The 21,952-nt window shown below is 42.6% G+C and overlaps 1 protein-coding gene across 5 annotated transcripts in view; it reads right to left on the reverse strand.

Annotated features, from left to right (window-relative positions):
* Positions 1-2,761: 2,761 nt before the first annotated feature.
* The window catches only part of RASGRF2 (Ras protein specific guanine nucleotide releasing factor 2), a 240,895-nt gene continuing 221,704 nt past the window's right edge, over positions 2,762-21,952 (reverse strand). For all 5 annotated transcript variants that reach the window (XM_033409052.2, XM_004281652.3, XM_049707660.1 and 2 more), the window contains 6 exons: positions 20,233-20,317; positions 17,253-17,450; positions 12,662-12,741; positions 10,903-11,020; positions 10,255-10,323; positions 2,762-7,422 (listed from right to left, as the gene is read on the reverse strand). In XM_033409052.2, the coding sequence (XP_033264943.1) occupies positions 7,330-7,422; positions 10,255-10,323; positions 10,903-11,020; positions 12,662-12,741; positions 17,253-17,450; positions 20,233-20,317 (643 nt within the window). In that variant the 3' untranslated portion in view covers positions 2,762-7,329. The remainder of the gene's footprint in view (positions 7,423-10,254; positions 10,324-10,902; positions 11,021-12,661; positions 12,742-17,252; positions 17,451-20,232; positions 20,318-21,952) is intronic.

Below are 21,952 nucleotides of genomic sequence, written 5' to 3' on the forward strand. Positions count from 1 at the left end.
GGGCCCGGCCTTGAAAGGGCTCCCGGGCGGGGCGGGGCCGGGCCGGGAGGGGCAGGGCGGGGCCCGTCTCGGCCAATCCCGTCTGAGGCCTCGGGACGCACTTGGTCCCCGAGCCTTGCCCTTGAAGGCCGGACTCCGACTCTTCCGCCGTTTTCTAGCATCTGCCCTTTCTCTGAAACGTTTCCCTCCCCTAAATCCGGTGCTGGAGGCTGCCTCTCCCCGAACTCTGCGAGGGGTTCCCGGGCCCGCAGCCCAGCTGACTGGCTGCTCAGGCCTGCCGGCCCCGGCCTCGGGGTGGAAGGACCGTCTGGAAACTGCTGCACCTGTTAGGGAATTTGTACCTATCTTCCTTCAAGAGCCCATCCCTGGGGCCCCGGTTAGCTGTGGAGGATGGTCCCTTCTTCCCGGGGCTCTCCCCTTTTCCCTCTCCCCTCTCCCCTCTCCCCTCTCCCCTCTCCCCTCCAAGCTAAGGAAGACGTGTAAAGCTCCCTCTCTCCAGTTTTTAATCATGCTCTGAACCAGGGACCAGGACATCTCCTTCCAGCTCGTTGTCTGGGGCCTGGATTCAGGGACAATCACCTGTCTCTTCTAGATCAGGCCATCTGAAGTAGATTGCTAGACAATCTCACTTTATATCCACACCAGCTTAATTTACTACCCAGAAGGTCCTGCAGGCCATCGCCCTGCTTAAAAATAGCCCTCCTTGGAACATACACCACAAACCAGAAAGGTTGACTGTAAATAGCAATGACCCCCCAGGACCTTGGACTGCAGCCCTGTATTTCAGAGGGAGCTGCCCAGGCCTCTGGTGATGGTCACGTACCCAGCTTCTATGGCCACGTGCACATCACCAGCTGATTCCTTTCCCTTCCTTCTCAGGACCCAATCCATGTACAGAGGGGATGATGGAGCCCAGGAATAACCTCCCACCTAGAGAGGTTCTCTTTCAGAGTCTCCACCTCTTTTAAATATGACCCAAAGCAAAAAACAAATATTTTACCTTTGCATGGGGGTACTGACTGGGAGAGTGCATGAGAGGGCCTTCTGGGGTTGGAAAGTTTCCTGATTTGGGAGCGGTTGTATGGGGGTACACACATGTAAAAATTCCTCAAGCTGTACACTTAAGATTCTAGCACTTTACTGTGTATTGGTCTTACCTCAGTTAATATATATGCCATCATTATAACCTAGCTTACAATGAATTGAAATTTTTACAAAGTGATACCCTTTCTGCGTATGATATACTCAGATATTTTCTAGGCTCTCCTATGTTCTTTCATTAAACAATTGCAGATTGGGACCAACCAAACTCTTCCTCTGAAGAGCTGAGTTCCCAGTGTGCACATTCTGTCCTAATGGACCATGGTCCCTCCGGCTCCCCTGGCAGAACAGGCAGCAAGCTAGAGGTCTGTGGGGCTCACCAGCTGCTGTTTCGCTATTTCGCTGTTTCATGGCAGTTCAGGCATCAGATGAAATAAATCCAGTGAGCCTGAAATAGCCCAGATCCCAGATCCAGAGGACGGTGAGGCTTTTGAAGAGCATGGAGGTGTAGAATTTATAGGATGGTAGTTGCCATCTTTCTTTTTTCCCAATTCCTTACTAATGGACATTTAGCCTCCCCCCACCTCCCACACCTTACCTCAACCCCTCATCTTTTACAGTGTAATTTTACATAAGTTAGTAAGTAAGGTCAGAAGAGACGTTGGGATCTTATCGAGAAAAGGGGTGTGGTATCTTCTTTTGGGGGCCTAGTCATCCTCACGCTTACGATAAATGTGGTGTGATGGGATGGTAGCCTCCACAGGTGACTCAACAGAAATTCCAGATTTCCGAAAATCCTTCAGATGTGATCTCTGTCATATGACACGTACTCCTTTCTTATCATTGCCAACTCCCTTCAGAGGGTGAAGGCTCTTTCCACACCTAGTGGCCAGGGTGGCCATGTGGCTTGGTCTTGCCATAGGGACAGGAATAGAAGTGTTTAACTGCCCTATCACTTGCTCTAAAGGAGATCTCCTGTCGTGGGCTTATTCTCTTTTCTGTTCCCGAATCCAGCTGGAGCCTGGATTTAGCAGGACACAGATTTGACCAGTAGGCAAGGGCGATGCCGTAAGGAATGACCAAGTAACAAGAGGAAAGGAACCTGGGTTCCTGAATCCCCACCAGGCTGATTGCTCATTTCAGAAATGGAAAAGGAAACCAATGGGACAGGAGGGACCTACATCCTTCCTTTCCTCAGTTCTCTCTTGTGCTCAACAGCTGTGTCACGTTTCCTTCAGCTCTAAATGTTAGGACAACTTCATCTACTTGAAAAAAGTTTAAGTATTTTCATATGTGTTATTCCACGTAACTATTGCAGTAATTCTAGATGGCTCAGGGGCTCATCCAGGGTTGGAGCCAGTGACGGCTGGGCCAGGCCTCAGCACCTTTTCTCTCCACAGCCTGTTTGTCAGCTGCCATTAGGTGAACAGAGCTGTTTGGACAGTAATGATTTCTGTGCCTGGAGGTGGTCAAACCTGGGTTGACGATGGCACAGGAAAGACGTAAGCCCTGGAAAGACAGTGGAACTAGATGACCCTTAATATTTATTTGAGGTCCTCCAAATTCTCTAATATTTTGGTACCTGCAGCATGGCTTCCTCTAAACCTTTTCCCCCACCGAACTTCAGAAGCGTAACAAAAGAATATCTGAAGGAGCCCATTGTGATGAAAGAGACAAGATAGAAAAATGCTAAAAGAATCAAATGAAGAGACTAAGGAGATTTTGGAGAATTCGAGAAAGGCAAAGTTTAATTTGCATACAGGCATAACCCACACCTCACCCGGCAAGTGTTAGGCCACAGCACAAACCCCTCTGGCGGAGTCACAAATGTCCATAGATTTGCAAAGCAACTGGACAAAACAATATAATTCTCAAAGTAACACATGGGTTTGTCCATCACACACACATACAAATCACAAAGAAATACACTTAAATCCTCTGCAGAAGAGAGATGAGGATGGTAATCAAGTTACCTCACATTTGGACAGCACTTTACGGTTTACAGTCTAATCCATTTTGTCCTCATGACAGCCCTGTGAGGTAGGCAGCACAGGAATCACTATTAACTCCATTTCACAGATGAAGAAACTGAGGATCAGAGAGGTTTCAGCACTGGCCTAAGGCTTTAGATGTAGATCTGAGCCTAGGACTCAGGGCTAGGATGCCTAGTCCAGTGCTCTTTCACGACTGCCTTTCCATGGAAAACTCAATGGTGGTGTCAAAGACAGTGGTTCAACATCATTTATTGATGAACTATTATTTTTCTTGAGCAAGTGAGATCAAGTACAATCAAATCAACCCTAATATTAACGTCATGTGGTGTGGTAGCCAAGATGAATAATTTTCTGAATCATTCGTGTGTTTATACCTACAACAAAATGGTTGTTTTCTACTTTAGCTCTGCCCTGCCTTAATTTTAAGTCACTGACAGACATGGAGAAATGACACTCTAATTAGATTTCATTGACTCAAGTCTTATTACCAGGATTCACACAGTGGTGTCTGTAATCAAGTCATTATTTAAAGCTACAATCTGTTGTCTTTCTGAAATGAAAATGAATCCTATTCACTTACTCCTTCTGGCTGTGGACATTAGCCTAGCTCTATCCTTTAGCCATAAATAATGTTATCTTTTATACCATTTCAACAGCAGTAAAAATGATAAACTTCACAGGCTGGTTTTTAAAAAATCTTATAAAGTGAAGGGAAAGGTTTTTTTCTTCTTTTTTTCCCATCCAGGGGGAATAAGATAAAACTTTGAAAAGAAAAGCTAAATAAAATCTTTTATTTTAAAATAAAAGTTAATTTTATTAGGAACAACCCCTCTATTGCATTACTCTTTTTAGTTAAGAATTTAAAAGTGGCCCAATCATTGCTGACCCATGGTCTTGTCTGTTATAGCACTGTGAGAAAAAAAAAGAGGGGCGGGTCCATCATCACCCACACTCCAAACTGGAACATAAGGGAGTTTTCTCTGCAAAGGTATTCAGTATCTGTACTGAAATTTAGCAAACAGTAGTGGGGACTTGGTGTCAAAGCCAGTTGAAAATACTACAACAGTTGTTTAAAATTCCCTCTTTAAATTCCTTCAGAGAAACACTAAGGAAAAGCGACAACATTCTACTTCATTCCTAAATCTGTGTAATATATTGGCTTATGTAAGAGATTTGTCCCTGTAGCAAAACTGGATGTCTTAGTTAATAACCAAAGGCATCTCCTAAAATCCCCAAGATAATTTCATTGACAACACAAAATGTGGGTATTCATCTGAAAGCAAGAAACTGGATTTTACTTCTGATTTTCTGGGTTCATTTTGCAAGAATATGTGTTCCCTACTTGGCTGTTAGGGGCTGACCTCCCATCCACTCATAGAAATGGGTCTCATATAATAGAATATAAGCAGACACAGCCAGGGGTGCACGCTCCAACAGTCACACAAAGCTTGCAAGGCAGAGAGGATGGGTACTTTAAACAATCAAAAAGAAACCACAAATTGCTCTTGGGGATTTTAAATGTGACCAAATTGAAAAATGCACTTTCCTCTCCCAGCTGGCCCCCAAATAATGCAGGTCATCAAAAGCAACTCCCTTGGAGGTGGAGTTCTCTCTCTTGCAGCTCCAGCAAGGCTTCAGACTCTACGAAGCAGAAGGAGGGGTGTGTGACTCTCAATAAAATGCAAAAGGTCAGCATAGACTACTGACAGTGCCCAAAGTTGACCACTGGGGGGCGCTTCCAACATTCTGCAGGAAATAGGCCTGAAAGCTTTGGGTCACTAGTTGAGGAAAACCTGTATGCCAAAAGGGGAGAAGTATTTGGAAATTCCTCTAGTTCCTATTTTTCTCTAATAAGAATGGCTGCGGGCTTCCCTGGTGGCGCAGTGGTTGAGAGTCCGCCTGCTCATGCAGGCAGACACGGGTTCGTGCCCCGGTCCGGGAAGATCCCACATGCCGCGGAGCGGCTGGGCCCGTCAGCCATGGCCGCTGAGCCTGCGCGTCCGGAGCCTGTGCTCCGCAATGGGAGAGGCCACAACAGTGAGAGGCCCGCGTACCGCAAAAAAAAAAAAAAAAAAAAAGAATGGCTTCATTGCCTCTGCAACATTTGGGTCAGAGAATTAAGGGTCCAAATTTCCAGGGACAGTGCCCACAGAACCACACCCTCCCTTCTGGAAGACTTTGGGGATTCTAAGGGCAGAGTCCGATGCATCAACCTTTCTGCATGTTGCTCTGCCTGAAACTACTATGTGTGTGGTCCTTCCACTGATTTGTCCTGATTTTAGTTCACCTTCAAAACTATGTTTTTGCACCAAGAAAGTTAACCTTGACTTTCTTATTCTTTTGCAAGACTTTGAGGTGCTCGGTGCAATTGACATATATTAGTTCAAACTCTGTTTCTGAACATTGAGAAACAAATGGTAAGTTATGCGTTGTTAGGATCCAAACAACCCATGCTTCTTATCATGCATCAAGATGCATCAACCTCTTATTTGAAATTAAAGAGAAAAAACAAGCAACTTTTTTTTAAAAAAGAAAAATAAAGCATCCATAAGTCACCCTCCTTGGGTTTAGTGCTATCCTGTTGGCTAATATGAGCTATTGAAAATATTTTTGGAATGGTCTTCAAATATGATAAGTATTTTCTTTTACTTACTTGATATTTCACTATATAGTTATGTACAGACATGGCCCTTACCATGCAGGAAAAATGTACATTCTCCACCTCTGTGGGACATTATCAGTTCCCTGGGTCTTATGAGCCAGCAAGCTGAATTTATTAGTCAGCTGTCAGCTCTAACAACATAATTAAAGTGCAAAGAAAGAGAGAAAGCAGCCAGGTCAATTTTTTTTTTTCATTGTCTGCATCAATATGCTTCATGCCTGCCAGATGCCATAGGCTCAGGTAACAATAACTCTATATCTTTTCTCTTCTTTGAAAGCAGAGGTCTCCCTGAGAAGAGAAGAGGGAGGTAAACATGAGATAGCCCTATTTCTTCAACAACCAACAATCCTGGGAGAAGCAAGGTTGCTTTCCCAGCCTAGGGTAGGAGGACTAACCCCTGCATTTGGTTTTCTGACACAAGGGCTGTTGAGTGGTTGGGTCCATTTCCCATATACTTACAATATTTTCACTCAGAAATGTCTCAAAATTTAAAGACTGAGGAAGAACCGTCTACCAACAGCACACGGAAGGGTGGGTTTTAAAAAGAAAATCCCACTAAACAGCTTTTTTTTAAAAAAAATACAATCAACGTTCATAGTGAGGCTAAAAATGGTTTGTGTAAATCAGAATAGATTCCCACATTACCAATGGTGGGGGGCGGCAGGGGGGGAGGGAATAAAACAAGCACAGCAAGGTGCAGAGATGATTTTTAAGTATATCTTTTCACTTAGCATTGAAACCCACTCTTCCCTGTAGCACTTTGTGGCCTTTTGTCGTATTCCACAGTTTTGCCGGTGAGGTGCGTGGGCATCGTTTTGCAAAGCCTGCACCTGTCTCTCCAAGGGCATTGGCTTCCTGGTCTCCACAGCCTCAGGAAGAAGCCCCCCACTCCTCCACCTCGAGAGAGCCACTGGCTGGGCTCCTCAGGGGCACGGCTACTGAGTTTTTAATTATGGAAATGTTACGTACAAATCCACTTGACTTTCAACCTGTCTTCCCTGTCCTGTTGCCTAAAGACTGAAAGAGCAGTTTCAGAACATGCCATCCCTCCAATATAAATATTTATGATGCACTGAGGACCATGCACATGCTGAGGACTGAAATTGCTTATGTGTCAGCCCATCCCTACAGAGGCAGCCTCGGCTCTTCTGGAAGCCTGTAACAAAGGAAATGTAACAGAAGCAGTTAAACCCTAGGAGAAGACTGGGAGGTGCACCGGGCCAGTAAAGTGCCAGCGAAACATCACAAGCCTTTTCTATGGACCCTCGTCCCCGAGTTCTAATAGAATATGCAGCAGAGTTTCAAATTCCCCTTCTTACCTGCTTCATTAAAATGGCTACCAGCACCTCCCGTCTTATATTCCCTCATGCAAATGTGCCCTCACCTTTACCAAATATCAATCTCTTCACCTTCCCACCCAAGTCTGAAGCATCTGTCTTCCACTCCAACCAACTGGGCTCCCCTGGCTGGAGACAGAATTCCCGTTTGGTTCCATCATCTTCGGGGGACAAAGGAGACTGGCTTCGTCTCCATCACCCCCGTCCTCCCTGCACTGTGGGAGGCGTGGCATGCACAGTTCTGTCCCTTCTGCTTTCCACGAAAATTCCACCGACTCAGGGCAAGGCTGGATCGTCAAGCTGGGAGCCGAGGTTCAATTTTTAGAGACAGCTCATACAGTGTATCTTCATCTATGATGAGGGCTTTGTCAAGCAAGTACTGAGTGACCTGGAGAAAAAAGGGGAATCCCCACTTTGAGTTTTTGTCACAACACCAGAACGTACATTTTCTGGATGGAACCCGACACAATTCAACGTTTTCTCCTAAGCATTGAAATACTTTAGGTAACTAAAAAAAATATGAATATATTCTTACTATAAAAAAAAAAAAATCACACATCTCTAGTCCTCTGTCAACTCCCACCCCCAGGCACTGCCCTCAAGAATTGCCACTGTTATCAGTTGGCTTGTATTCTCCCAGACATTTTTCTGTGTCTTTCTAGACATTACCATGCACTTAACAGAAACCATTTTTTCCCCTTATAAGTGGTATCAAAACGATACATTTTATTCTGCTTTTGTCAAACTAGAAGTCGTGGAGAGCTCCCCATGTCAGTACAAAGAGCTCTAACTGCTGTGCACCATTAACAGTGTGACATATCAGAGTTTATTTAATGATCTCATATCGATGGGTGTTTGGTGGCTGTCAGTGTTTCACTATGACACAAAGTTACAGTGAAGTCCTTGTTAGCATGTTTCCTAGTGCTCACATGTGAATGGTCCTCTAGACACTGGAAATGAAATGAAAGGAAAGGATATGGAGATGAAGATGTTGGAACATGGGGTAGCTCCATGAAAATATTTCTTTATTTTTACTGAGATATAACAGACATAAGTAAAATTAATAGCTTGATTAGTTTTGACAAATGTAAACACCCATGTAACTTACATATATAGCATGCTAGAGAATAACTCCATCAGCCCAGAAAGTTCCCTCATGCAGCTTCCCAATTGACCTGCTGCCAGAAGCAATCGCTGCTCAGATTTCTACCACCACATGTTCTGTCTGCTCTAGAACTTCACGTAAATGGAATCACACGGTATGTACCCTCTTGTGTCTGGCTTCTTTCACTCAGCATAATGTTTTGAGATTCATCTATATTGTGGTGTGTTTCAGTGGTTTGTCCTCTTCCATTGCTGAGTAGCGGGTCCAATGTATAGATGTTCCACAATTTGTTTATCCATTCATCTATTTATGGTCACCTGGGCTGTTTCCAATTTTTGGCTATTATTAAGAAATGCTATAAACATTTTATACAAGACTTTTAATGGGCATGTTTTCACTTCCCTCTTGGATAAATACCTGGGTCATAAGGTAGATGCATATTTAACATTTCAAGAAACCTCCAAATGACACCGTTTTTCCAAAGAGGTTGTACCATGTTAGTCTCACCAGCAGTGTATAAGAATTCCAGTTACTTGGTATATCAATTTTTAATTTTAAAACGTAATATAAAATGACCTCCAAAACTGTTGTACCTATAGTACATAAGAGCACCTGTTATCCCATACCCTAACTCATGTTTGCTGTTATCAATATTTTAAAAATTTGTCTTTCTGATAGCTGATAATGATGCTTCATAATCTGCATTTTTTCTTATTAATGAAGTTGAACATTTTCCAAATATTTATTTGTTTCTTCTTCTGTGAGTTACCTGCTTATACCTTTGCCAATTTTCCTGTTGAGTTGTTTATGCTTTTCTTATAGATTTATAGGAATACTTTTATTCTGTCTCTTTGTTTTAAATGTTACAAACATTGTCTCCTAGTCTACTGCTTGTATTTTGACTTTTTAAACAATTGCCCTTTGTCATATAGAAGTTTTAGATTTTGATTCAGCAAAAGCTTTATCAAGCTTGTCTTTTACAGATTTTGCATTCTGTGTTTAGGGTCTTTCAAACCCAAAGGTCATGAAATTTTGTCCTATATTTTATTTAAATAATTTAATATTTTTTAATATTTAAGTAGTGAATTCATCTGGAATTTATTTTTGTGAATGGTATAAGACAGAGAGCCAAAATTCCTATTCCATTTATACAATGGTCAGTTTCTTTCTGGCGCTTTCTTTAAACGTCTCCTTTATCCCATATTAGATTTTCATATAGACAAAATCTGCATCTGGACTTTATCCTGCTCCATTGAGTTTGTATTCCTGTGCCAATATAGTCCTGTTTTATTCAGTACAGTTTTAGTGTCTGTATCTGGTAGGGTAAGCTCTCCCTTACTCTTCTTATTTTTCAAAAAGTCCTTATTTTTTTTGGCCTATTAAAGCTTCCTTATGAGTTTCATAATAAGTATGTCAGGTTCCATGACTAATAGGGATAATTGGCTGTGAGTTATATGGGAATCTTCTGTCTCACCTTCTCAATTTTTCTGTAAAGCTAAGATGATTCTAAAAAATAACGTCTATTAAAAAATGAAAAGAAAAGAAGGAAAGAAGGGAGGGAGGGATGGAGGGAGGGAGGAAGGAAGGAACAAAAGTAAAGAAAGAAAGAGGTAATAAAGGCCAGTTATGGTTGGGATGGAGAGAGGAAGGGGGTATAAGACGTGATATGAATCTTGAAAGATGAGTAGGGACCACATAATGCAAGACTTTTTGGACATATCAAGATTTTTTTCTTTCCTTATCCTAAGAGCAAAGGGAAGCCAATAAAGCAAACAACTTCCACTGTGTGTTTCAGAGAGTTCTATCTGGCTGTAAATTTGTAGAATGGATTTGCATTCTGTAGACCAGGTAACAGATATTGGTAGTTTGGACCAGGGGTGGTTCCAGCTTCACAAGAAATACAGGATGTAAAACAGATAGAATTTGATGATGAATTGATATTCTTTTTGCTTTCTTTCTTGTTTTTCTTACTCAGAGTTACCAAAGGTTTGTCTGTTTTATTGGTCTTTTCTTTGAGTCAGCTTTCGGTATTATTGATCTACTCTACTGCTGTTTCCAATGAATTAATTTCCCCTTTTTTCTTCATTAAATTCTCTTACAACCACACAATATTACCTTTGGCTGATGGTCTATTCGATAGGAAGTCTGCTGGAACTGGCGTATCTCTCTGATGATGTGTGATATCTGACAGAGAAACAACAAGAGCAAAGCCTAAGTACTGCCCCTGTGCTGCAGCACATTCTTCTGGAAGCCCGTCCCAGAGAAGTCAGTCCCTTCCTCCAGTGAGGTATCTGGAGCCCTGTCCCATCATGCTCCAGGCCCCAGGGCTTTCTTGTCCTTTAATGAGCCACACAAAATGCTAACAGCAAGGAAATACTGAATTCACCATCAGGGAAACAGCTGGCATGGGGCGGCCTCAGGTTCAGGAGTGGCAAGCCCTGGGGGCTAGTGTCCATGGGCTCCTTGCTTCTAACTTGGTGCTTAGAACCCAGCTGTCTAGCAAGAAGCCTCAGCACCTGTCTATCACTGGTCAGTCCTAGAAAGTCATCCCTAGAGCTTTATTCCCTACCCTCTTTGTCCAGACTGCAAGCTGAAATGGACCTGCGAAAACCTCCTGAATCAGCCAACATCAGGTGTCCACCACCAGTGTCCACCACCTCTTCACCTCGAGCATAAAAAGCAGTGACCTTCCATGATGTCGCCTCTTCTCTGTAAGCCACTGATGTCACTGAGACAGCCTGATTGTATGAAATTCTCACCTACCATTCTCATCTTGGAGAAATTGACGAGGCCTTCCTCAGTAAAGTTTGGTGTTCCTTCTTCAATAAACGCCAGGTCTGTCAGGTACATTCCCAGATAAGGAACAGCAGGGGGGTTACAACTGCAAGACCAAGAGGTACTGTTGTCATGCTCATTCCCACAAGTGTCCACTTACCTCCCCATTTAAAATAAATAGGAAGCAAATGTGCTGCTCCCACCCTGAAGAATCAAGTTTTTAAATTCCATTTTCAGAAGCACACTTATGATATGCAGAGTTTTAAATATGCCTCACAATAGAATATGATACAAAATTACCGCCCATGCTTTACTATGTGTTTGAGACAATGGTATTTCAAACAACAGGATGTCTTACAGACAAATACTAACGTTTGCTAGCGAGACTTGCTTGCAGTATTTATCTGCATTGGCCACACTTCTCTGAGGGGTAAAAGCATGTAGGAAAACCCCATGCCCTCACCTCATTAAAGTGCAAACATTCAACCTTAAAGAAGTGGGTGGAAAAAAACATCAATGTAATTAGAGCTTGTAAAACTTGTTTTCTGTTTTAGTTAGTACTTAAATGTTTTAGAAGGTATAGACTTAATTAATATGACAACTACATGCTAAAGTGAGACCTTTGCTGCTTGGAAGGGGGATGAACTTGTTTTTCTCAAGGAGTCTAGAGGCTGAGAATATGGCCTTTTGATCCACAGTGAACTGGGTTTGAGTCCCTGCTTGACCACTTACTAAGTGATGCAGGGCAAACTCTCTGAACTGGAGTTTCCTTGTCTGTAAAATGGAGACAATAAAACTTATCTCTTTAGTTTGCTGTGAGGCTTAAATTAGACACATCAAGCACTTCACATAGAGTCTGTCATTTAGCAAGTATTCAGTGAATAGTTCTTGTGCTATTGTTGTCACTGTTGTTACTATGAGTCTTTCTTTCTCTCAGGGCATCACAGGACAATATTTTCCAGAGTAAGGCAAGTATGTGCAGTAGATGATAAGAAAACAAGTTGCAGGAGAATACATTTTATTCTCTCTTTCTCTCTCTCTCTCTCTCTCTCTCTGTCTCTGTGCACATGTGTGTGTGTGTGTGTGTGTGTGTGTGCGCGTGTCTGTAGAAAGAGAGAATGATCAGCAATAAAAGGTCAAAAATACATAACAATAATCAATAGGCACTGGAATATTTAAATTAAAAAATCACAGGAGGGCTTCCCTGGTGGTGCAGTGGTTGAGAGTCCGCCTGCCGATGCAGGGTTCGTGCCCCGGTCCAGGAAGATCCCACATGCCGCAGAGCGGCTGGGCCCGTGAGCCATTGCCGCTGAGCCTGCGCGTCCGGAAGCCTGTGCTCCGCAATGGGAGAGGCCACAACAGTGAATGGCCCGCGTACCACAAAAAAAAAAAAAAAAAAAAACCACAGGAAGTCACTGTGTTTAGATTAAGAAATACCAAGTCAAGAAACTCTTTATAGTAAAAGAGTTTTATTTACTCTTTATGTGGTTTGATTTACTATGGTGATATTTTCCTCTTATTTGGAAAGCTCTGCATACCACGAGTATGTCCATAAGCTATTTACTTACTGTATCCACAGTATTCCAAATGAAAAGGGAAATCAGAAAAACACCTATGTGATGGAAGTTGTTCCCATTTGTTTTTCTTTTCAAGCCAAAGTAGGAGGTAAGTGACTATTTGTACACTATAAAAATTATATAAACATATTTGTGAATTATGAATAATTTAATAATTAAGATAGACATACTTTTTAAGGGTTTCTCTGAGATTTTTAAATCTTCCTTCAGATGAAATAGTCTTCTGAAGCTTGTCCATTAGAGCTTTTGTCTAGAAAGAAACAAATAACTTAGTATGTAATGAAAATATTCCTATGGTTTGGTAAGGTGGTAAGTTACCAAAAGATGCTCAGTTCTCTTCTACAGTGGCAGTTACTGATACCTTTGCCAGACTATTGTGATGTGATATGACTTTCAAAGTACAGAGGGGGGCATTATATTTAAATTTAATGTTTAAAAAAAGGAGGAAGAACACGTAAAGAAAAGTGACTACACTAATCATTGAGCCAAAAAGAGAGAAAATGTGTAGAAAAGAAAGACTGTAATGCACAAGAAACTTCGGAACTTAAAGAACTGAAAAGCACATGTTGAATAGGGAATCTTAAAGGAGAAGTCTTGTGTCAGGGAGTTTTCATGATGAATCTTTTCGACTGTTAATTTCCAAGTCATTAAAGCACATATTCTGTGCTTGGCTATGGACTGACCAATACCGACTCTGATGAAATGTGACATGTGTGTGACAGGATAATATGCTCTTTGTATCCAGTGCCTAATGGCTGAGGCCACCACCGCGTTAGAGGGAGGCAAAACCCAGCCATGACCAAGGGGTCAGTGTCCAGCTTTTGGATTCTGATATAGCCATTTGAAGCCCACTTTAAAAATACTATTCCATAAAGATGCAGACGTAGAGAATGGACTTGAGGACACGGGGAGGGGGAAGGATAAGCTGGGGTGAAGTGAGAGAGTGGCATGGACATATATACACTACCAAATGTAAAACAGATAGCTAGTGGGAAGCAGCTATAGCACAGGGAGATCAGCTCGATGCTTTGTGACCACCTAGAGGGGTGGGATAGGGAGGGTGGGAGGGAGACACAAGAGGGAGGAGATATGGGGATGTATGTATATGTATAGCTGATTCACTTTGTTATACAGCAGAAACTAACACAACATCGTAAAGCAATTACACTCCAATAAAGATGTTAAAAAATTTAAAAAATTTAAAAATAAAAATAAATAAAATAAAAATACTATTCCAATACCCATTCATCATAAAATCTCTCAAAAACTAGGGAAGAGAAAGTAGCTTCCTCAATTTTATGAAAAGCATTTATAAAAAGCCTGCAGCTAACACCATCCTTAATGGTGAAAAACTGAAAGCTTTGCCCCCAAGATCAAGAACAAGGTAAGAACGTCCTCTCTTACTATCCTATTCAACATAGCATTGGAAAGTCTAGCCAGAGCAATAAGGCAAGAAAAGGAAATAAAGGCATATAAATTGGAAAGAAAGAAATAAGAGTGTTCTTATTTACAAGTGACATAATTGTCTATGTAGAAAATTCCAAGGAAACTACAAAAAAGCTCCTAGGGCTAATAAGTGAGTTCAGCAAGGTTACGGATACAAGACCAACACAAAAAAATCAATTACATTTGTACATACTAACAATGAATGTGTGAAAACCAAAATTAAAACCACAAGAACATTTAAATATCTTCAAGGAAAATGAAATATTTAGGCATAAATCTAACAAAACATATACAGGACTTGTATGTTGAAGATTTCAAAAGGCTGATTTAAGAAATCAAAGAAAACCTAAAGAAATTGTGAGAAATACTGTGTTTATGGACTGGAAGACTCAGTGTAGTAAAGATGTCAATTCTCCCTAAATTGATTGGTTTAATGGAATTCCAATGGAAATCTCAGTAAAGTTTTTAAGACATAGTTTTTATCCTAAAATTTATATGGAAGTCACAGCACTTAAGGTAGTTAAAATAATTTCGAAACAGAAGAATAAAGTGGAGGAATACAGAAAGAATTCTCAACTCTCAAAGGTAAAAAAACCAAACAATCTAATTAAAAAATGAGCTGAAGACATGATTAGGCATTTTGCTGAAGAGGATATACAGATGCAAACAAGCACATGAAAAGATGCATTAGCAAGTGCAAATTAAAACAATGGTGAGATTTCAAAATGGCTAAAATTAAAAATAGTGATAACACCAAATGCTGACAAGAATGTGGAGGGGGCTTCCCTGGTGGCGCAGTAGTTAAGAATACGCCTGCCAATGCAGTAGATATGGGTTCGAGCTCTGGTCCGGGAAGATCCCACATGCCGTGGAGCAACTAAGCCTGTGAGCCACAACTACTGAGCCTGTGCCCTAGAGCCTTCGAGCCACAGCTACTGAAGCCCGCACGCCTAGAGCCCATGCTCTGCAACAAGAGAAGCCACTGCAATGAGAACCCGCGCACAGCAGCGAAGACCCAATGCAGCCATAAATAAATAAATTTATATATAAAAAAAAAAGAATGTGGAGAAACTGGCTTACTCATACACTCCTGATAGGAATGTAAAACGGTACAGCCTCTCTAGAAAAGAGTGGAAGTTTCTTATAAAACTAAACACACAATTACCATATGACCCAGCAATCGCACTCTTAGGCATTTATCCCAGAGAAATGAAAACTTATAGTCACATAAAACATATTCATGAATGTTCACAGAAGCTTTATTTGTAATAGCTGAAACTGAAAAACCCAGATGTCCTTCAAGGGGTGAATGGTTAAATGAAATGTCATATCTACACCAGGAGGTACTGTTCAGCAATAAAAAGGAACTAAGAATTGATACATGTAACAACTTGAATGGATTTCAAAGGAATTATTCTGAGTTTAAAAAAAGGCAATCTCAAAATGTCATATACTGTATGATTCTATTTATACAACATTCTTGAAATGACAAAATTACAGAGTTGGAAAACAGATCTGTGGTTGCCAGGAGTTAGGGAGGGAGAGGGGGGAAGGTGGCTGGGGCTATAAAAGGGTGGCAGGAGGGATCTTAGTGATAGAACTGTTCTGTATCTTCACTCTGGTGGTGATTACATGCATCTATCCCTGTAATAAAGGCACACTAAACACACACACACACACACACACACGCACACGCACAAATGAATACATGTAAAAGTAATGAAGTCTGTATAAGATTGGTGGATGGTACCAATGGTTAATTTTGTGGTTGTGATATTGTCTGTAGTTATGCGAGATGTTACCACTGGGGGACACTGGGTATAGGGTGGAAGGGATTTCTATTATTTCTTATAATTGCATATGGACCTACAGTGATCTCAACATTAAAAGTTTTTTAAAAACAGTTTTTATAAAAGCTGTGGCTTTTATTTGCAAGGTCCAGGCTTTATTCACAGAAGAATTTGCTATCTCTAGGGGCCAAACTTGGGATTCTTAGAGCATTCCATTTTTACTAAGGAATGGGGGGAGGGGATAAAAGATATGACTTAGGCTTGGTTTCTTGCTACATAGGGAGGAATTTAAAAGGCTCGGAGAGAGCAAAGAAAATAGAACAGAGTAAGAAGCAATGTCTCTGAGAGGGGCTTAAACCCTCAGAGGGGGCAACAGAAACCAGACAGCTTTGAGGAAATGTCAGCAGAATATATGCTATTCTTCCTGCCTGAAACCCTTGAGGTGGGAGCCCTGAAGACACCCTTCACCAACTTTGGGTGGTCACAACAAGGCAGGCACAGTGGTCTGTGGAAGAAGGATATGCAGAGAGGGCCTGGCATAAACACTCCTAGCCTCTGGCGCCCATGGGACATGGAGGAGCCTAGAAAGTTCCCCCAACACCCTTTGAGAGGGTCAAGTGAGTTATCTAGTAATGAAGAATTAGCCTGCCCACTAGGGATCAGCAAGGGGCACCACAGCCTGTAGTAGAGGTAATACGCACCCCATCTCAGAGAATCAGCAGAGCCAGTGAGAGATGAATGGGAGGTGAGGTCAGCCAGGCTCCCTGCGTGCAATAACCATGCCATGTTCCTGGCAGGGTAGGTTGACCATTTGAACACCAGGCACAGGCAACTCACAGCGGCTTGTACCCAATGACTAAACTGCCAAAGACTACAGCAGGAGGCCAGTGGGTGCACACAGCCTTCCACAAGCCCGGAAAAGCCCTCCCTAACACCCACTGACACTCAGGGGGAAGAGCACGGGGGAAATGGTGATGTCACTTGAATCCTGAAATTATCTGAAGGAAAAAGTAAGCGTGAACAAGCTAAGTCCAATTAAAAGAAAATTAAGAAGTTATATTTCTTCACATTCAAGTCATTATGCCAAAACTTGACTACCTGAATGACAAAGAAGAGGTGAACATGGAGGCCCTCTATCCCTGGTCTTTGGCCCTAAGGCATTTGTACCTTTACTTTGAGGGAGAAAGAATGGATCCACGGACATCACTGTGCTCACTTGGAATCAATGCGCCCTCCCTAAATAATTCAGGGAACACCTCCTGACTGTCAACCACATTGCCTGAAGTTGTCCCCAGATGTTATAATGAGTGTTTTGGTTTGTATTTTCTTTTCTAAATTAACCATTTAGAAACACATATGAGCAGAATCAATTAAGTGGTAAGAACACAGTAATTACCCACCTTTCTTTGGCAACGGAGCTGCACATTTCAGCTAATTATTTCCTAATCAGTAATATTTATTCTGGCTCTGGTCTCCCAGTCTCTCCTCCTCGCGGCAGCGGGAGATGTCGCCCGCTGATGCTCACCTGCTTCGACACCTTGGCCCAGGTTTTCTTCAGCCGGTAGATAGCACTTCTGTTTAAGGCTGAGGTGATCTCCAGCACGCCGTTGTAGTTGTGCAGGCACCGGCAGATGTCCGCCACGGCCACCCACTTCTCAATTGCGTTGGCTCGGGAGCTGACATCCGCATAATTCATGATCTGGGAGGCCACCAGGTTACTCATCTGAGACAATGGAAAAGCCAAGAGAGGGCAGCTAAGAGCCAAAGCAATTCATGCAGGCACGATACCTGAATTACCTACAGAAATGTCAGCAAAGCAGGTGTCAAGGGATGCGAGATCATGGTCCATTTAGATATCCACCTTCTGAAGAAACTAAAGTCTGTAATGGTAACAATAACAACACACGAATGAACACCTGCTCATCCTGAGTGAAGAGAGGGGTTGTTTGGGATCAGCTTGTTGGGGGAAGAGGTGGTTTTGCTAATCAGTAATTTTGATGGAGGAGTCATTTCCAATAATTATTGAGAGAATGGCAGAGAACAAGCTAACCCTTGAGGAACGGCAACCTTTGCAGATCAGGGGTTTCACTTCTTGGGGCCTCTCCCAATATTCCTTGGGTCCCAATGGTGTGGGGATATTCACTCTAGGAAGCCTCAATTATCACAAAGAAAACACATTTCCTCCCAATCAAATCAAACTCTAACCTACCAACTCTCAAACCAGAAACACTTAGGTGCAGAAGAGAGAACATTTTCATCTTATCTTGCTGAATTTTTTTTCCACCAGCAGTTAAAGGGACCTATAGTTTCAAGGCTAAGCACTGTAATTCTATTAGTTAAAGCCAAGAGAAAAAGAGGCAACTTAAGAAGCTCAACACTTAGAATATGGAAAGGAAAAGACTAGAACAGGATTGATTACTAATAAAGGGAATCTGGGGTCCATAATCTTATATCCATATATCCAAATATATCCTTATATCCTTATATCCAAATCTGATGAGTACACCAATTCTTTGATAATTCCATAGGTATTTTAAATCTCACAGGGCCTCAGAACTATCATTGTGCATATTTATTAAAGAAATTATTTTGTACTGAGCACCCAGTAAGGACCATTCTTTTAGGTTGTGGGAACAGGAAAAATAAATAAATCAGTCTCCCTGACCTTAAGGCACTGAGCCTGGTTAGGTGGGAAGGTGAGGAGAGGCAGACAGAAACAAGTAAATACCACAAAGCGAAATGCAAAGCTAGGGCTGTGGGGCGGGGGGGGTGGTGGAGCTTGAGAAATAGAGGCAGCATGGGGCAGGTGGCCTAGTACAGAGGAGAGAGATTGTGCCTGCACTGAACCCTGAAGCGTGAGGAGAAGCTAGCTACTGCTTCCCATCAAAGTAGAGGAGTGTCTGCAAAGGGACAGAGGGGGAAGGCGTGGTGGCATGGAGGATCTGGCAGCTGTCTGAGGAGCACGGGGGTTGGTGAGAGACAAGGATGACAGGAGGCAGGGCTCCTGTAGGCCAGGCTGAGCGGCTGGGGCCGTATTGTGAAGGTGAGAGGAAGCCACTGACAAAATTTCATCAAAGAGATATAATTAGATGGGCCTCCGAGAGAAGTTATTTCCATGCCACTGTGTGAAGAAAGGGCTGGGTGTCAGTGAGATGGGGGTGGGGAGATAGTGAGTTAGGAGGCCCTGGAGAAAAGAATGAAAGGCCAAATCAAGATTATGGCAGTGGGAAGGGAGGGGAAAAGAAGAGTCTGAGATGTGTAGATTTAGGGTTCACTAACGTGTTGAGGGGTGAGCGAGGTGGAGAAAGGAGAAGAAGGGGTCGAAGATGACCTCTAGATTCCGTGCTTGGTTGAGTGAGTGGCTGGTGGGGCCATCACCCAAGACCAAGAACAGAGAATAAAATGAAGAAGCAGGCTTGGTGGGTCTGGGAGGAACTCTGATGATGAGTTCCATCTGCAATCTGGACACAGTGCAAGTGGCCACCCAAGTAGAGACATGTGGGTATGGAGCTTGGGACTGAACCTCTGATTTGAGTGTCCATTTCATCCCAAGTGTATGTACAGCACAGGCAAAAAAGAAAAAAAAATAGGTTTATTGTGCACAGAAGGGGCTCTGCTTCTCAAAGAGTGCCCCAGACAGGTCATGTGTCCTGTCCTTTAGGAAGCAGTGACATTTGATGCTTGTTATGTAATAACACCTATTCCACATGTACCCTCAGCAAAGCACTGTCTTGGGAATTTGCACTGTTGTTTTGTATTTTGATTCTGGATGACATTAATTTACCTACAGGTTTCCTGGTAGTCTTTTTTTTTTTTTTTTTAAACACCATCATTACTCTTTTTACCGTACTTTAGTAGAATTGAAAAGGGAGCCTTCCCTTTGCCGGGATAGGCCTGAAGACATTCCAACATCTGTGGCTCTTCCACAGGACTAAGACCAGTAGGACAGCACCAATAGGGAGGAGGAGGGTATAAAAGCAACTCCATCTAAACTGCTGCAGAAGAGCAGAGGGGGAGATGGACCGACAGCTGGTTACCTCTGCACGCAGTCTCAGCATCACTGTAATTACGCTCAGAGAGGTTCCTTCCCACCCTGGAATGTACTGGGACTGAATGTTCAGTAATAATGAGGAGGAGCTGTAGCAACCCAGCCTTACCATCACCAGTACCACCAGGGGCCAGTGACACAGTGCTGTTAGAACCAGTCAATCTACGACCATGAAGTAATCATGATCATGATAAAAATAATAGCAGCTACCTATGCATCACTGAGCACTTACCAGACTTGTGTACCATCAAATGTGAACTGGAAGGTAACTGGAAGTAATCACATCATTGTGAACTCTTAGAGGATATTTAAGCTTTTTTTTTTTTTTTAACATTCCATCAGTTTTGTTTAAAAAGTGGGTGGAAGACTTCTTTTAATTTAGAGAAGGCATCTCAAGACCTGATACTCATCTTCCTATAACACTCCCACCCAAGGTTTTATTTTTGTGGTTACTCACATCATTGAAGTGTTGGCTGGTTTTCATAATGTAAGGTGTTCTTTCATTTTTATCCAGCTTCATCCACCCCTGCCCAAGAAATTCTCTGAAAATTCAAAACAAAACACAAAATCAATTAAGTTTTTTAAGGGTGCCCATGATCCTGAATAATTATTATGAATATTATATACAGTAAACTTGACATTGCCCAACCCTGCTGCTCCATCTCAAATGAATTTTAGCTCAATTCTACCATTTCACCACTTGATGCCAAAAAGAAAAAGATTCTTCAGTTTCAGCTTTCTCTTATAAATGTTTGGAACCGGGTCCCTATTAGGATCATTATAAAGGCTTCTCTGAAATTGGAAAACAATGACAAGAGGAATAACGAGCTTAAGTGCTAACTCAGAAACCAAGACCATTTTCCCTGCATCACCTTGAAAAAATCTTAAGCCTTAGCAGAAGGCTTGAAAAATCCATCACTACCAAAAATGTTAATCAAGAACAGCATGTTTTCCTCCACTTTGCTCTGACAGTCTCCAGGAGAATGTCAATTCCGTGGGCAGGGACTTTCCTTTGTTCGCCCCAGAGCCCGGAACAGTACACGTGGTAAGGGCCGAATGAACAAATGCTGGTGTTAGCACTTTGCAGCCCGTTCGTGTGAGGAAGGCAGTTACGGTGGTGGGAGCTCAGCCTGGAGGAAGGTCTGTCTTCTGAATAACATCCCTGCTCCTTCATTTCACTCATGAGTGGGTCACTGGATCACAGCAAGCGAGGGACAATCAAGCTGGAGCATACAGGAATTATTTTGTCAAGGCATTACCGAAATTAAAATGAAATTACTCGGACACATTCTTAATCCACCAATGTTGACTGAGTCCCTTGACGTGGGTGGTACTGTTCCCATCCTGCAAGGCTGTTGGACATAAAGATGTGCTTTTTCCACGGATGAAAATTGGTACATGTTCACAGCAGCAGAGAGGAGGAGAGGTGAGAAGGGTCCCAGGAAGAGACCACACCAAGGGCAACCACAAAGATTCAGCCTTTGCTGTCTCTCCTCTTCCATACTGGTCGTGCTCCCCTCCCTCCTGAATCCTCACTGCACTGGAGGATAGTCAGGAGGTGGGGGGAAGAGGCACTGCACTCCTAACTCAAGTCATCAAATAGTCAGTGGGTTCATTTGTACGGCCAAGGGGCCACGTTCCTTTTTTCCCCATGTTCATGGATGGGCCTACAATTGCTGAAAGTGGGAAATAAGATAAAATGCATAAAAGAAAAGTCTGCAAGAGCATCTTCCGGCCCTGCCCCTTCTACTGTAGCTCTGACCACCAACACGGCTATGCTGGAGCCTCCATCATCCTGGATGTCCTCTTCTCTACATACAACATGGACCACAGTCATACCTCTTACCCAGCCCCTCCCATACCTTTCATTTAGTTATAATTTCACAGGGGACTTATGCCAACAGTTGTTATTTGTCCAGACAAAGGCCTTGTTTGTAGAGCTGCTGATTAGGACAGCAGGAGGGGGCTTAAAGAGCCTCCCTTACTCTGCACACGAGACAGTTAAAAGGCAGTAGTGACATGGATGCTCATTACGTGACAGCGTTCACTCGGCAGATACCCACTCCAAGTATGCTCTGTGCAAAGCGCTGTCTTGGGAGTCTACGCTGTTCTGGAGTCTCGATGCTCAGCAATACCACCTGCTGATTTATGAACATGTGGGAAAAATTGCAGCAGAA

This window comes from Orcinus orca, chromosome 3, assembly GCF_937001465.1.
Source record: "Orcinus orca chromosome 3, mOrcOrc1.1, whole genome shotgun sequence".
Taxonomy (NCBI): Eukaryota; Metazoa; Chordata; class Mammalia; order Artiodactyla; family Delphinidae; genus Orcinus; species Orcinus orca.